This window comes from Geotrypetes seraphini, chromosome 6 (assembly GCF_902459505.1).
Source record: "Geotrypetes seraphini chromosome 6, aGeoSer1.1, whole genome shotgun sequence".
Classification (NCBI taxonomy): domain Eukaryota; kingdom Metazoa; phylum Chordata; class Amphibia; order Gymnophiona; family Dermophiidae; genus Geotrypetes; species Geotrypetes seraphini.
In genome coordinates this window covers 252,829,413-252,844,669 of record NC_047089.1, presented here as the reverse complement: position 1 = coordinate 252,844,669, position 15,257 = coordinate 252,829,413, and the positions used below count along the sequence as shown (strand labels likewise).

The window sequence follows — 15,257 nt, the reverse complement described above, 5'->3', positions numbered from 1 at the left end:
GTTGTCTAAACTCATGGACCAGCCCACGCCCACTCTGTGTTATGCGATTAACACAGGAACTAGCATGCACTAAGGAGGCGAGTCTATAAAGTGCGCCGAAAGTCATTCGCCGAACTAAGGTAGGGTGGCATTTACTCGCCAACATTAAGAGCCGCCCACTTGCGCCCTGTCTATGGCGAGCTTAGAGTTGCACCCCAAAATGCAACATTTTTAGTGCATAAAATGGCACCGTTCTGTAACACGCATGGAATTATGGGCGATGCCCATGCCACGCCCACACGAAATCCCCCATGCTAAGATTATGAATACCGCTTGGCACCCAACTAGGCAGAATTCTGCAACAGTCACGCCTGTAAGAAGTAGTATTCTATCGTTTAAACCCCCTCCCCTAATATTGTCAAGCTGTACTCGAGGATTTTAGCGCGGGATGACAAGGGAAGTGCTCAGACATTCCTAGCAATTCTAAGAGCTCGGAGCATTTGTGGTGTTGGCTCGTCCTAAAACCCTCCAGCGCAGCTTGAGACAAAGGGGCCCTAAGCACTTAAATGGTGCTGATATTACAGAATGAGAGACGTGTCGAAGCTGAAGGATTTTGTGAACAGCAACTGCTACATTCATTGTAGTAAAAGAGAAAGAAACTGGGACTCAAAGCGCTTTACATCCAGGTACTTCAAGCATTTTCCCTGTGAGCGCGCAATCTATCTAATATACCTGGGGCAGTGGAGGATTAAGTGACTTGCCCAGCGTCACAGGGAGCAGCACAGGATTTGAACCCACATCCTCAGGGTGCTGAGGCTGTAGCTCTAAGCGCTGCACCACAATACAATATCAGAAGTAAGCGAAGTATAGAACAATGAAGCCATTGTGACATCACTGCTGAGGTTGGCTCTTAGGCATTGGTGGAATGAGGTATTATGACATCACAATCTCTTTGCATTTCTGCCAGGTACTTGGGACCTGGCTTGACCACTGTTGGAAACAGGATACTGGGCTTGATGGACCTTCGGTCTGTCCCAGTATGGCAGCTCTTATGTGATCCGATAGGACAATCAAGCCATTGTGACATCACTGCTGAGGTTGGCTCTTAGGCATTGGTGCAATGAGGTATTATGACATCACAATCTCAGCTCTGGAATTTTGCTACTATTTGCATTTCTGCCAAGCATTATGACATCAGGGAAAGGGATCGGGGCTTGTAGACTGCCTTTTTGTAGTTTTACAAACAAGTATTTCAAGCATTTTACAAATTTCTCTGATCTGAAAATACAAACAGCTACAGGGTCTTCCTTGTAGAAATGTCTGCAGATCTCTACAGGACAGACATCCAGCCATGCAAGGGGGCTTATACAATAGCCCATCAGAGGTGTGTCCTTTTTTTTTAACGGAGTAAACAGGGTTTACAGAGAACTATCCTTTGGGCCATTTACTCAAAGTTCATTGTCATCCAGCTTGAATAAAAAAAAGGATTCTTTCACGGTGACTTTTACCTGGCAGGAGATAAGGTGCAGATGAAAGGGGCTTTGTGCTTGGTACTGACAACATGGGCACAAGCTGGCAGAAAACAGTGACACCAAGGCTGAAGTTTCCATTTAAAAAGAAGGCATACAAATCCAAGCACCATTTTTCACTTGGCCTGACATTTTGAGGGAGCTTTTCATTTCTTCAGAGTCTAAGTCTTCCAAAATAAATTCCATTGTCCATCCAGAATGAAGTTCAACAAACAGAACAGGCCTGGATCTTTGGTGCCGAAAGAACATAAGGTATCCAAGATACAGCAGTGGAATGAGGCAAGCCTGCGAGGGACGCTGCGATTTCACTGGCTCTGCTTATGCCAATTTGCAGGAAACCTTGCCCTAATTGCCAGTCTCCCTGGAATATGTGCCAACACTCAGATGAAGAGAGAACCCCCATCTCCAGTCTTGGACAGGGCTCTGGAGTCGAGGAGCCGGAGACATTTTGGAGTCGTGGGTACCTGAAACTGAGGAGTCAGACTGGAAGGATTTATCTACCGACTCCACAGCCCTGGTCTTGGATGCTGGGAATGGATCAACAGCTCCTGCCAACTTTCATGCACATAGCAGCTACAACCAAGACCTTTTTTTAGCCAGTACTCTGGACTGATCGCTATAAAAGTAATTAAACACACACTATAACTTCCTTCCATACCAGTCAGCATACAAAAGTCACATAAACATTCAACAAAATGCACATGTTGGTTTCCCTTGACTTTGTTTTAACACAGAAGAGAGCATATCAAACGAAATAAAGATGGCCGGACACTAATTTCAAGTTCCCAAAAGAATCCTTGCTCTCTGGTTTGGCCAGCAATTCGGATGTTTCACGATCTTATTTATGATAAAAACACATTTAATTGTGCAGTGAAAAAAGTTTGATCCTTTTAGACAGAAGACTTGCAGTTTGTAAAGCGTTTCTTTTCAAATCCTTCCAAAAATCAATTTGGCAAAGTCTTAAGACTTCCTCGGTGTTACTGCATGCCCTGTAAGCACGGATAAACACGCTCGACAAACTCTGGACCTTGCAGACAGCCTCTGGAGATCTGAAAGAAGAGCGTGAGTGGAGCTGGAGCCAGCCCCCTAGAATCCACTCCAGCCCTTGCCAGAAGCCGGAATAAAAGGGCTTTGCTCCGATTAGGGCTAAGTCTGGAATGTAAGCTAAACCACACGAGCAGAATTTAGGAGGGTCTCAAGGCTACAGAAATGGATTGGGAAATCTTGGCAATAGAAGGCAAATGCTGGGAAGGGAGGGGGGGTGTCTCTCTTCTGCATTTTATTGCCAGCCTGGCCCCAGCAATAACACCCTCCCCACCCCCTACCAATTAACCGCAGGCATTCTCCACTAACTCCAGCTCTGCCTTTCTTAATCGAAAGCTAGCAGCACAAACCACCAGCCCCTTTTTCAAGAATCCCATTGGCGTTTTTTGTTTAGGAGTTCCTTAACCTTCAGCACCCCCTGTCAGGGTCAGACTAGGTGCTCGGTGGGAGGAAAGTGAAGGATCTGTTCACGTGTCCTTGAGTGAAACAAGCCAACCATTTCACCCATGACGTTCTCATGTAACCCAGTCCCAGGTGCTGCTCAAAAGCTATTATCCCTATATTTTTTTTTAAAAAAAATAACCCTGCATCAATACCAAAAGTATAGATCCCACTGTTTGGTGTGTGTGTGTGTGTGTGTTGGGGGGGTGGGGGGTTAAGGATTGGACGGCAGCAAAAGGCACAGGGACTGTCCAGAGAAGGGTCCACTCTTCTATCACCTAAAGGACGATTCAATGAAAGCAAAAGCTGACTCCTATAGAAAGCAACATCAAATCCGTTCCCTGTAAATTTTGACAGATTCTCTTTTTCCCAAGATCCTGGGGGGAGGGGAGGGGGGAGCGGAAAGGAGAGCTTAAAGCTCCTGCGTGTCTTCTATTAACTCTTTCTAATTCTCCTTTAAAAGTCTTTCTTTTTTTTTTTTTTTTTTTGCAAATTCACAACCAGAGATGGTATTTCTGGGAGTCCACAAGAAGGGGCGAGAGGGATGACTGTTGCTAAGGAGACGTGTTCTTAAGTGTACACATTCCTCCATAAATTTCCATTTCTGCTGTGCAAAAAAAAAAAAAAAAGGGGGGGGAAAGAAAAAAATAACCTCTCTAAAGTTTATTTCTATCCCCTTGTAACAAGGAAAATTACACTTTCTTTTTAAGGACAATTCTGTAGATTGGCAAAGAGGAAATTCTTTTCTAAGAGACTCGGAGCAGAGCAACCTTACAGCACGTACCGAGTTTTTAAAAGGGAGCGTTCAGGACCCACAAGATAGGGTAACTTGGACGTGACTTTCCCTCCTGGATCCAAGGCTGCAAGGAGGAGAGGGGGGGTGTTTATGGCACAACCAGAACTGGTTTCCAGAGGAGATTCCTGAAGTTGGCGGTGGAAAAAAAAAATTCAGTCCAAATATTTAGCGTGAACCGACCCTGCCATACAAGGAGAAGTGACCCTGCAGAGCAGTGAGCGTACGGGAAGGCTTGGGAAGATGGAAGACTGAAAGGGGAAATGCCAGTTAACTTTGGCATTCTTCTCTAAAAGTTAGACATTTCTGGCCTCACTCTCCATAACAAAGACCCTTTCCCAGCTTCTCCTCTTGCGGTGGATGAGGAGGGAGAGGGCAGAGGAATAACACGTCACGTTTTCCAGTTTAAGGCCGACAAGAAGTATGCAGACCACTCCGAGAAGCATTCCCATTCCGAAAACCAGGGCCAAAGAGAGGATGGTGCTAAGGAGCAAGTTCGAGCATCCCTGCTTGGATCAAATCTGGGACTAGAGGAACAAAAAGAGGGCGATCAGACCAGCTAGATTAGGTAGCGGCACCTGGGGCGAACAGCGAAAAAAAACGCCTCCTGGTCTGGCCATCATTCCTCCATACAGAACAGGCAAAAAAAAAAAAAAAAAATGTGCTTTGCAATTGAAGGGAACTGCCAGGAAGGCAGAAAATATCGAAGACAGTGGATGGAAGGTACTAGAGAAACAGAGAAAATTCCTTCCAGTGCTCTATCTTTCTCTGCAAACCTACATCTTGAAGGCTTCTTTCTCTCAGAGGCTGCAAAATACGGGGCTCGTCCTCAGTAAACAAAAAACCTATCCACCCACACCCCGAGACACTAAAGCTCCTTCAGCACTTTTCCTCCCCCCACCCTACTAAGACATTTCAAAGAACCACCTCCGAATCTCAATACAAGACATGATTCCACATTATACAGATGCCAGCACCGAGACGGTGAGAGAAGTGTAGAGCTAAGGTCTTAGCATGCACTCAGTTCAAAGGTCCTCATGAGCCTAGCACATCATGTGGACAACCTGCAAAGATACAGCACATACCAGACGCAGAAAAGAGACATTTCAGCAGTTTTGCAAACCATAGAAACTTCCCTGCAGCCCCCACTTTAGAAAGTTGTGCATCTTCTCAGGATCTGACTTTTGTTGGGGTTCTCCATCAGCCGGGGTGGAGGATGTTGGTCAGATGGTGCCCTGAGCAGACTGTAGGTCTGTTTGAGATGGTGCCTCAGGAGAATGGAAGCATAGTCCATTCAGATGGGTGAGAGGGTACACAGTGGGATGTATAGTGCCTAAAAAAGTCAAGAAAGCATGAGAGTAGGGATTCAGTGAGTGAGGGCATCCCAGTAGGAGGGTAGAGTGGGTGGCTTAGAGAGCAAGTTAATGGATGGGTGGTATTTAAGTGCTCTGGTGGGCGGATGGGCAAGTGAATAAGTGGACCAGGTCTGTTGAAGGCCGAATGGGTTAAAAGTGTTGCTCTTGCTGGTATGAGTCACTTGCTCCAGAAAATGGATGGAAAAAATTAGTAGGAGAACCTAACGAACAGGAGGACACTGTCACCCTTATTTGCTCCCTCTAGGTGGGTGGGTGGTACCGTCTGCTCTCGTGGCACTACAGGTTGCCTTGATGGACATGGGAGGTCCTGGGTGGGCAAAAGCATCAACCAATTTGCCCTCAATGCCATGCATAGTGTTTTCTAATCATATGGATGCCCAGATGAGCATGTAGGAGTGCACCAGTATATACCTTGAGGGTAGGGGGTGGAGATAAAGATGAGCATGAAAAGGGGTAATACACTCATCCATCGCTATGGACTGGTGAATTGGTACGTAGCACAAAATGTAGGCGATAAGGCGGGAGACAGGAGGGGGAAGGTGGCTGAACACGTTGCCAGAGGACGTGGTAAGAGTGGTTAATGTAGTTGGGTTTTAAAAAAGGTTTGGACAAGTTCCTGGAGGAAAAAGTCCATAATCTGCTGTTAAGACACTGCTTGCCCTGGATCGGTGGCATGGAATGCTGCTACTATTTGGGTTTTTGCCAGGTACTTGTGAGTTGAATTGGCCTCCGTGAAGACGGGATACTGGGCTAGATGGACCACTGTCCCTCTTTATCTTCCTAGCTCCTTTCTTATAATCCTTCATTGTAGCTCCTTTTCAACCTAACCCTGTAAACCGTGCCGAGCTCTACGCTTGTGGAGATGACGCGGTATACAAACCTAAGGTTTAGTTTAGTCTGACCCAGGAAGGCTATTCTTATGCTCTTATGTATAGGACAATCAAACCATTATGACATCACTGATGAGGATGTCTCTTAGGCATTGGTGGAATGAGGCATTATGACATCACAATACCAGCTCTGGAATGTTGCTACTCTTTGAGTCTCTGCCAGGTGCTTGTGACTTGGATTGGCCTCCGTGAAGATGGGATACTGGGCTGTTTTTTCTCCCTACTCTACAAGGTGCTTTCAGTAGATATATATTAGAGGGCAAGTAGGTTGCCATAGTGAACAGGTGCTGCCAACTCTCAGTGGGCAAGTGCAGATGTGTTCTCACCTCTTCAGGATTTTCTCGGTGACGGGTAGCGAGCAGATGGAACAGTCGGGTGCGCAGGTTGCTTTAAGAGGTCAGGCGCTCAAATCGTTCTGCAATTAGCTTCGAGGGCAATTTTATAAGGGGTGTCTAATAGGGGACCCATTCTACAAAGGCTAACAGGCACCTGCTTTCCTCTATAGCAGTGGTTCTCCCCCCCCCAGCCACTTGGGTTTTCAAGATATCCCTAATGAATATGCATAAGACTTATTTGCATTTTGACGCAGGAAAGATGCGTTTTGGCGTCCCGATTGAAGCTTGACCGGATACGTTACACCCTGAGGCAGCAGACTTGTGAAACGCTGGCCACCGCTGGTGTACCGATCAACAGAAGATAAGTTGAAAGTCATTTCTCCTATCATTCAGCACTAAACAACTCTGCTTAAGGTTTTTACTTTCTGGGGTGCAACGGAGGTTTTTTTGCCCATGAGGTTAACGCCTAACCACCTGTTAACCACCTTTGTGGGGGTTGGAGGGTCCTAGTCTGAGGCTTTTTCCTCCATTTTTTCACTGCATATTACATCCAAACCTAAGCCGTGCTGTTCATGTTCCACCTGACATTCTATATTTTTCTTGTGAAAGTGTATTGTAAATATTGAGTTTTTCACAAAATCCGAGTTTCTCTAGCAGTAAGACATATTTGCATGCCTGTCTCCTCCATTATATGCAAATCTCTCTCATGCATATTCATTAGGGACATCCTGAAATCCCAACTGGCTGGGGTCCCCTCGGATAGGGTTGAGAAACCACTGCTCTTTGGGTTTATAAGTGCAGAATGACCACTTACAGCCAGCCGAAGAGCTGCTGTAAATGCCAAGAGATACACGTGTAGTTGAATTTTTAGTTTCCACACAATCCCTCGTTTTCTATAAAGCGCGCTCCAATCCGGGCGTGATCCTGAAATGTGCGTGCAGCTAAACCGGGTTACGAGCCAATTAACATCGATAATCATTATTGATGTTAGCTGGCACCAATTAGGATGTGCCGCACGCATCTTACTGCGCAGTATTATATAAGAATGCGCACCTAAATCCCATTGCAAGCAACCCAAAAGAGGGCGTGACCACGGGAGGAACACGGGCAGGTTAAAGGCTTTCCAGAAATTTGTGCAGTGTTATAGAATAAGTGCCATCAACCAAATTTGGGCGTGAGAATTGGCGCTATACGCTATTCTATGAAGGGTTCTCAACCTGGAATGCCATTTATAGAAAATGCAGTGAGCCCTTTACTGAATCTGCTTCAGTGTTCACACCTAGACAAACATATACCAGTATGCTCATACTTAGAAACGTATCCAGCGCATATAAAGCAGGGGGCCACTTTGCAGAGTTATCCGCTTACCCCCAAATTCCATCTACGACACAACTTAATTGGCGCCAATAATTGGCAATACCGCATAACTGACGCTAATTGGGACTAATTAAAAGTTGCACACAATTCGGAAACTGCAATTTAGTAAAACGTATACGCCAGTTGTGAAAATTTGTAAAGGAGGCGTGGCCAAGGCCTTCCTAAAAGTTAGGCGCATTGCTACAGAACATGCCCGATGCATGCATAACTTAGACGCAGGGTTAAACGCCCACACCTATGTTATATGTCGCATACCAGCGCTAAGCGCGATTCTGTAAAAGGTACACACACCTTGTAGAATGGCACTTAGTGGTGCTCTATTAGGTACCAATTGTTTTTAGACGCAATATATTCCGAATTTGACCCTCAGTGGGTCACGCTGGAGGATAAGCTCGTCAGAGCAGTGACTGGATGACAGGGTGAGTGAATGTTTCCGGGTTTCAGGGAGCAAGTGCGAGACTTGAAAGGGCGCACGAGTGGTTCCACCAATGCCTAAGTAGTTGCGCATTCAACACTCTGCCGGATGTCGTCCATGGGCCATTGGGAGAGGGCGCTTCAGCTAAATGAGTAGAAGAAAAACCAAGCTGGTGGGATCTGTCGCTGCTCTGCAGAGCAATAAGTGGAAATGAGCGGGTGGGTGATTTTGGAGGCTGAGTTTCTTGGTGGGTCTGGATCAGAGATCTCAAAGTCCCTCCTCAAGGGCCGCAATCCAGTCGGGTTTTCAGGATTTCCCCAATGAATATGCATGAGATTGATGTGCATGCAATGCTTTCAACTCATATTCATTGGGGAAATCCAGAAAACCCGACTGGATTGCGGCCCTCCAGGAGGGACTTTGACACCCTTGCTCTATGGGAACCCTCCAAGGGGCAGGGGTCTCAAAGTCCCTCCTGGAGGGCCGCAATCCAGCTGGGTTTTGAGGATTTCCCCAATGAATATGCATGAGATCTATGTGTATGCACTGCTCTCAATGCATATTCATTGGGGAAATCCTGAAACCCCGACTGGATTGCGGCCCTCCAGGAGGGGCTTTGAGATCCCTGGTCTTGCAAAGGTGGGCAAGTGAGCACATGAAGGGGCTCTGAGCTTGTGAGTGAAGTGGCCAGACGAGTCAGCTCAGTGCCACTGGTGTGCACGGGTGGTGTCACGGCATTCTCCAGTGGGTTCTGCAGGCTGCTTGGGGTGGAGATGCAGCACGCTTGGCGCCCCCTAGCGGACGGGTGGGGAAGCGCAGGCGCGTCTGTCGCTCGCACTCACCGGTGTGCAGCGTGCTGTGGCAGCTCCAGGCGTCGGCCGCCGCCCTCCTGCACGCCTCCCACAGGGACAGGTAGTACTGCTGCTCGGCCGTCACCCAGGCGGGGCTCAGCACGGCGCCCAGGTCCAGGCAGAGCGCCAGGAAGATGCACACCAGCCCCACCAGCTTGAGCGGCGTCAGCGCCGACGCCCGCACCTCCTCCATGCCGCCGCCCGACGAAGCCATCGCAGCCCGCTCCGGCGCCAGCCGACGCTCGCGCTGCAGCTGCAGCTGCTCCTGCCGCTGCTGCTCGCGCGCCGGCCCCGCCCCCCGCGTCAGCGCCGGGGGAGGGAGGTGGAGCGCGCGCGCGGCGGCCAACCGCCAAGCCCGGCTCATGCCGAGGAGCTTCGGCCGCGCCACGTGCCACCTGGCTGCTAGGTGGCGGCGCGCGCTAGTAGAAGCGCGGCGGCTACGGGGTGGGCAGGCAGCGCGCGCGCCCTCGGCTCCACCCGTTTCCTGGCTCCGCCCCCTTCCCTTTGGGCGCTTCTCTCTCTCTCCCCCCCACCCCACGGGACAAATTTTTCCCCCTTCCCTTGAGTTCTTTTCCTGCCTCAAACCCTTTGCTTTATAACATTTTATTGAAGAAATGCAATAAATACATAATAATATAACACAGTAGATTAGATTAGATTACATTTAAATTGACCATATTAACTTCTAATAAATGTTTATCATTCCTTCAAAATAAATTTTTATATTTCTCAATATGTTCCCTCAATTTCCGACCCCCCCCCAGTATTTTACACTATACCATTTTATTGAAGGAATCAAATAAATAATAATATGATACAAAAAGACATTCATTACAATTAAATTCATAATAAAACATTTGCATACACATTTTATCATTCCTCCAACATATATTTTAATATATCTAAACTATTTTTCCCTATATCCCCCTTATTACTTTATATATATTAAAATCATCATTCCTATTTCCCTCCCTACCCTAGAATGAAAGGTGACATAAAATACCAAATAAATAGAAATATTAAAAAAAACCACATTTATTTGTTCAATAATTCTTATTGAGTTTGGGGTTTTATATTACTTTAGATTGTTTTTATTATTATATTATAACAAATGAATTAAAGAGAAAAACATTTCAAGTAATTTAACACATTAAAATCATCATTCCTATATCCCTCCCTACCCTAGAATGAAAGGTGACATGAAATATCAAATGAATAAAAATATTAAAAACATTTACTTAAATTTAATATAAAGTATTAAGAATCATACTTCTTGCTTTCCAGGATAATTTTTGTATATAAGGGTCCCAGATTTTTAAAAATAAACGTGTTCTTTTAGGAAATTTATGAACCTCCAAAACTTCAAATGAAATTAAACGATGGAATTGATTCCTCCAATGCCAATAACTTGGAGGATCTTTTTGTAACCAATATTGCAGTATGCATTTATGACCAATCATACATGCCTTTGGAAAAAGAATACATCTTTCATGTCCAAAAACCCCACAAGCTGCTGCTTTACCAAATAACACCTCTTTTGGAGATTCAACCAATTGACAATTCCTTAATGACCCTAAAAATAATAGGATGGCAGACCAGAAAGATTTATCCAGATGGCATTTCCAAACTGCATGAGATAAAGTATTGAGTTTTAAGAATAAAATACACATAACAAAAATCTTACAAAGAATATCATCTCAACTCAGTTAATACATACATCTATATATATAAAATCGGATGTATGTATGTATGTGCCGCGATCACGCAAAAACGGCTTGACCGATTTGAACGAAACTTGGTATGCAGATCCCTCACTACCCGGGATGATATGTTCTGGGGGTCTCGCGGCCCACCTGCACACGTGGGCGGAGCTACAAACAGAAAATCAGATTTCACCCATTCATGTCAATGGAAAAAATGTAAAAAGCTGCCATTCTCACAGTAATTCACAAACGGCTTGACCGATTTGAACGAAACTTGGTATGCAGATCCCTCACTACCTGGGGTGATATGTTCTGGGGGTCTCGCGGCCCTCCTGCACACATGGGCGGAGCTACAAACAGAAAATCAGATTTCACCCATTCATGTCAATGGAAAAAATGTAAAAAGCTGCCCTTCTCACAGTAATTCAAAAACGACTTGACCGATTTGAACGAAACTTGGTATGCAGATCCCTCACTACCTGGGGTGATATGTTCTGGGGGTCTCTCGGCCCACAACTCTATGTTGCTTGCTCAAGGGTGGGTTCACCCAACAATTTATATGTTCTTGCTCCTGGAGGTGAAACTAAAAATGTTGTTTATAATCACATTTTGCATTAGTTGTATTGTATTCATTTTGTCAAATATTTCACATTATAATTTGAATATTGTACTTTTTATTAAGCTGTAAAACAATAATTTCATTCACCACTATAAAGTATCTTTATTTGAATCCATTTACAGTGTTATTGCTATAATTAAATACCCGTGCAACGCCGGGTCATCGGCTAGTTGTAGATATAGAAATTCAAAGAAATCAACAATCAATTATCATCACAATACAAACACGATAAAGTACCTCCCCCCTTCCCATCCCCCCTTCCCTCCTCCACCCATCCCATTTCCAAATATTACTAATAAATAGTGCTTCACTTTCTGATTCCAAAACTGCCTGCTCTGACTGATAATTGCTGTATAGAAGGTTCCCAGGTCATCCCAAATTTACTCAGGGGGGGTCGCCCTAGCTTCCAGAAACATAAGAGCATGAAATGCTGCCTCCAATGCCAAAATGAGGATGGACTTTCTTCCAACCAATGTGGTAAAATACATTTTTGACCTATAATAAAGGATTTACGAAATAATTCCCTAACCCCTTTCTTAAAAATCCTGTCCCATTGAAGAAATAATACCACTTGGGGGGAAGGAATCACAATTTAAAATCCTAAGTAGCAAGCTCCTGATTGGTGAGGCCCAACATTAGTACAGGAAGAGGCGGTCGGAGCATACAGCGAGTGATTTCCTTCACTCGCCGGTGCTCCGGCTGCCCTCTCTTGCCCGGTCATTCACGGTCGGAAAATATCGCGAATGACTGGGACCGCGAACCGCCGACCGCAAATTTACAGGGGAGCACTGTATACCTGCTCTAAAAAGCCACTGTAGTCACCAGCTGTTCTCTCCCCCTTCCCCAAGTATAGCCCCTACACTACCACTACTACTGTTTATCATTTCTATAGGGCTGAAAGGCATACACTGCGCTGTGCTTTTTTTAAAAAAAAATTTATAACATTTTATTGAAGAAATGCAACAAATACATAATAATATAATACAGTAAAATAGTCATTACATTTAAATTTAACTTCTTTTTTTTTTTTTTAGTTCAATCTGTTTTATTGATTTTATAGGAAAATAAAGTCCAACAATAGAGTGCTCCCGAAAAGAGAGCACAAAGAACAAGGAAAACACTTGCCAAGTACATTAAATTGCATGAAATGGGAGACTATACATATGCATTACAAGTAAAATAAAGATACCAATAGTCATGCTGAATTACAAAAGCAACAGAACAACAAAAGATAAACCATGATAATGCGAATAATAATGAGAAGCAGTAAGTAAGTGCCGGTACCAATCTAGAGGGTATCGCAAAGCATTAGAAGCACAAAGCATAAAAAATAATTATTATTAGAATACATGAATGGAAGATATCTCAAAGGTCAGATTTACAATACTCAAGTAAAAGGGACCAAATTTTGTTGTAGGAGGGTAGTGAACGATGGATGATGTTCAGCAATATGACGTTCAAATTTAGCGTGTAGGCACACAGAGTTCCACCACTGAGCAGCATGTAATTTGGAGAAGTCCTTCCAATTCTGTAGGATAAGTTGAAGGGCTATAAACAGCAAGAAAAAAATTTAACTTCTAATAAATGTTTATTATTCCTTCAAAATAAATTTAACATACAATAGACGGTCCCTGCTCAGAAGAGCTTACAATCTAATTTGGACAGACAGACAAGCCATCTCAGGGTTGGAGAGATTCTGGTACAGGAAATGATGCAACGGGTAAAGGTTTCTTACAGTGGGTGGGAGTTGGAAGCAGCTTCAAAAAAATTGAGCTTTTCGCTTGGATTTAAAAACTGCTAGAGACGGAGCAAGATGTATTGATTCCAGCAGCTTGTTCCAGGCAAGAAAGAAGGGACGGAGTCTGGAGTTGGCAGTTTAGAAGAAAGGTTCAGATAAAAGGGACTTACCCAATGAACGGAGTGGACCATAGGGGGAGATAAGTGAGGAGAGATATTGAGGAGCTACAGAGTGAATGCACTTGTAAGTCAGTAATAGGAGTTTGGACTGTATTTAGAAAAGGATGAGGAGCAAATTAAGGCCTGGATTCACTAACCTGCCCGATTGGGCCCGATTCAGGCAGGTCCGACGAATTCTTCAAGCCAAAATATGCAGATGAGGGCGATCAGAGGAACGCCCCCATCTACAGGCACGGATCACGGTTAAGCGAACCCCACGCTTACGCAGGCCATTCGTAGATGGTCTGTGCATGGCCGTCCAGCCGCAACTTTTTGGCTTTTTTTTTTTAATCCTTCGTGCGGGCTGGCTCTCCTGCTCCCCCCGTCTAGGCAATCTTGCCGCCCAGACTCTCCTGCCGCCTTTCATGTAGTGTGATCCCGCAGGTTTAAAGCAGGGCTGCACTGCGTTGTGCATCCCCCGCTTTAAACCCGCAGGCTCGCGCTGCAGGGAAGGCAGCAGAGAGTAGGAGCTCGGGGAAGAAAGCAGGACTGGAAGATCGGGGTGAATAGGTTCATGGGCTGAGCTCCATTAACTACTAGTGCATGCGTTGGACCCAGGGGAAGGGTGGGCGAGTTGGGGCCGGCAGGCATTCGGGGCAGGCAGGCAGGCGATCGGGGCATGCAGGCGGCTTATACAGCAGGCAGGCGGCTTTCAGCTATGAGTTTCAGTTCTGCCAAATAGGGAGAAAGAAGCTGCAGAAATGCTGGTGAAAATAGAGCGTTTCATCCCTCTACTAACTGATCGAGTCATGGCGCTGAACCGGGGCTGACAGGGCAGAGAGCAGGGCGGCAGAAGGCAGGGCAGACGGAAAGGGCTTCAGCGACTGGTCCTCAGCAGTCCAGTCGGTGTTGCAGGGTTTTGCTTTGTGAATTGGGTCCCTGCCTACTTTACTGCCATTATGCTAGTGGTGATATTTAGTAGCTGCTATGCTCTGAGTTTGTCTCCTATGGAGTGATTTTCTCCTGCTTCCAAGCTCCAGGATCACGTTCTTGTGTTTGCAATTTGATTGAGAAGACAACAATTTTCAGATAAGTGTTTTTTTGAAAACTTTTTGAGACTTAGAATTAAGACTGTTGAAATTCACTGTGAAATCGTGTCCTCAACTTTTTGAGAGTTTTTGACCGAGGATGTGTCTGCTGGCTGCAAGTGATATTTGCAACTAGCCTGTCTATATGGGTTGCTTTGATTTTCCCTATTAGACACTGAGGTCTTTTCTCCCTTAAGAGTAACACTTGGACTTGGTATCCTATACTTTTGAGGTTGTGCTATGTGGATATAGATTTATTTAACAGCCTCCCTTGGTTCTATTTATTTTCTATGTTTCTATAACCATAAAGCTCTATGACCTCACAATGCAGGTGTAAAGAGCCTTAGCCAATAGGAAGAGGAGATGCAAATGTTAAGAGCCTTAGCCAATAGGGAGAGGAGGAGATAGTGGATGCTCTGGATGGGTCATTTGGCCTTTATCTGCCATAATGTTTCTATAAAAATAAATGTAAATCAAGAAAGGGTGTCAAATAAATCAATATAAAAAAAACACACCTTTAATGCTCAAGATTTCATATCGAATCTTCCCTAAAAGGGAGAAAAGACCTCAGTGTCTAGGGGCTCTCAAAACAGCTACCCACATAGACAAGCTGGTTTCAAATAGAACTTGAAGCCAGCAGACACATCCTTGGTCAGAAAAACTCCCAAAAAGGATGAAGACGTGATTTCAGTGACATGCAAAAAAACAGTCTATTTCAATAGTAATATCAGTCTTATCAATCTTAACACTCGGGTCACTTATCTGAAACACGTTGTCTTCTCAATATCTTCTCAATCGATAATATGAAAACTTGGGGCTTGAACGCAGGAAAAAAACGGCTCCAAAAGGGATCAGCTTAGAGCATAGCAGCTACTTCTATACAACTGCTAGCCCGCCTCCATGTAATCCAACAGGGCTCCC

At 45.1% G+C, this 15,257-nt stretch overlaps 1 protein-coding gene across 1 annotated transcript in view; it reads right to left on the bottom strand.

The window, feature by feature from the left end:
• TMEM47 (transmembrane protein 47) overlaps window positions 1-9,427 on the bottom strand; it is a 45,377-nt gene extending 35,950 nt beyond the window's left edge. Inside the window, exon 1 of the mRNA XM_033950174.1 lies at window positions 9,022-9,427. Within this exon, the coding sequence (XP_033806065.1) occupies window positions 9,022-9,394 (373 nt within the window). The 5' untranslated portion in view covers window positions 9,395-9,427. The remainder of the gene's footprint in view (window positions 1-9,021) is intronic.
• Between the last annotated feature and the right edge of the window lie 5,830 nt (window positions 9,428-15,257).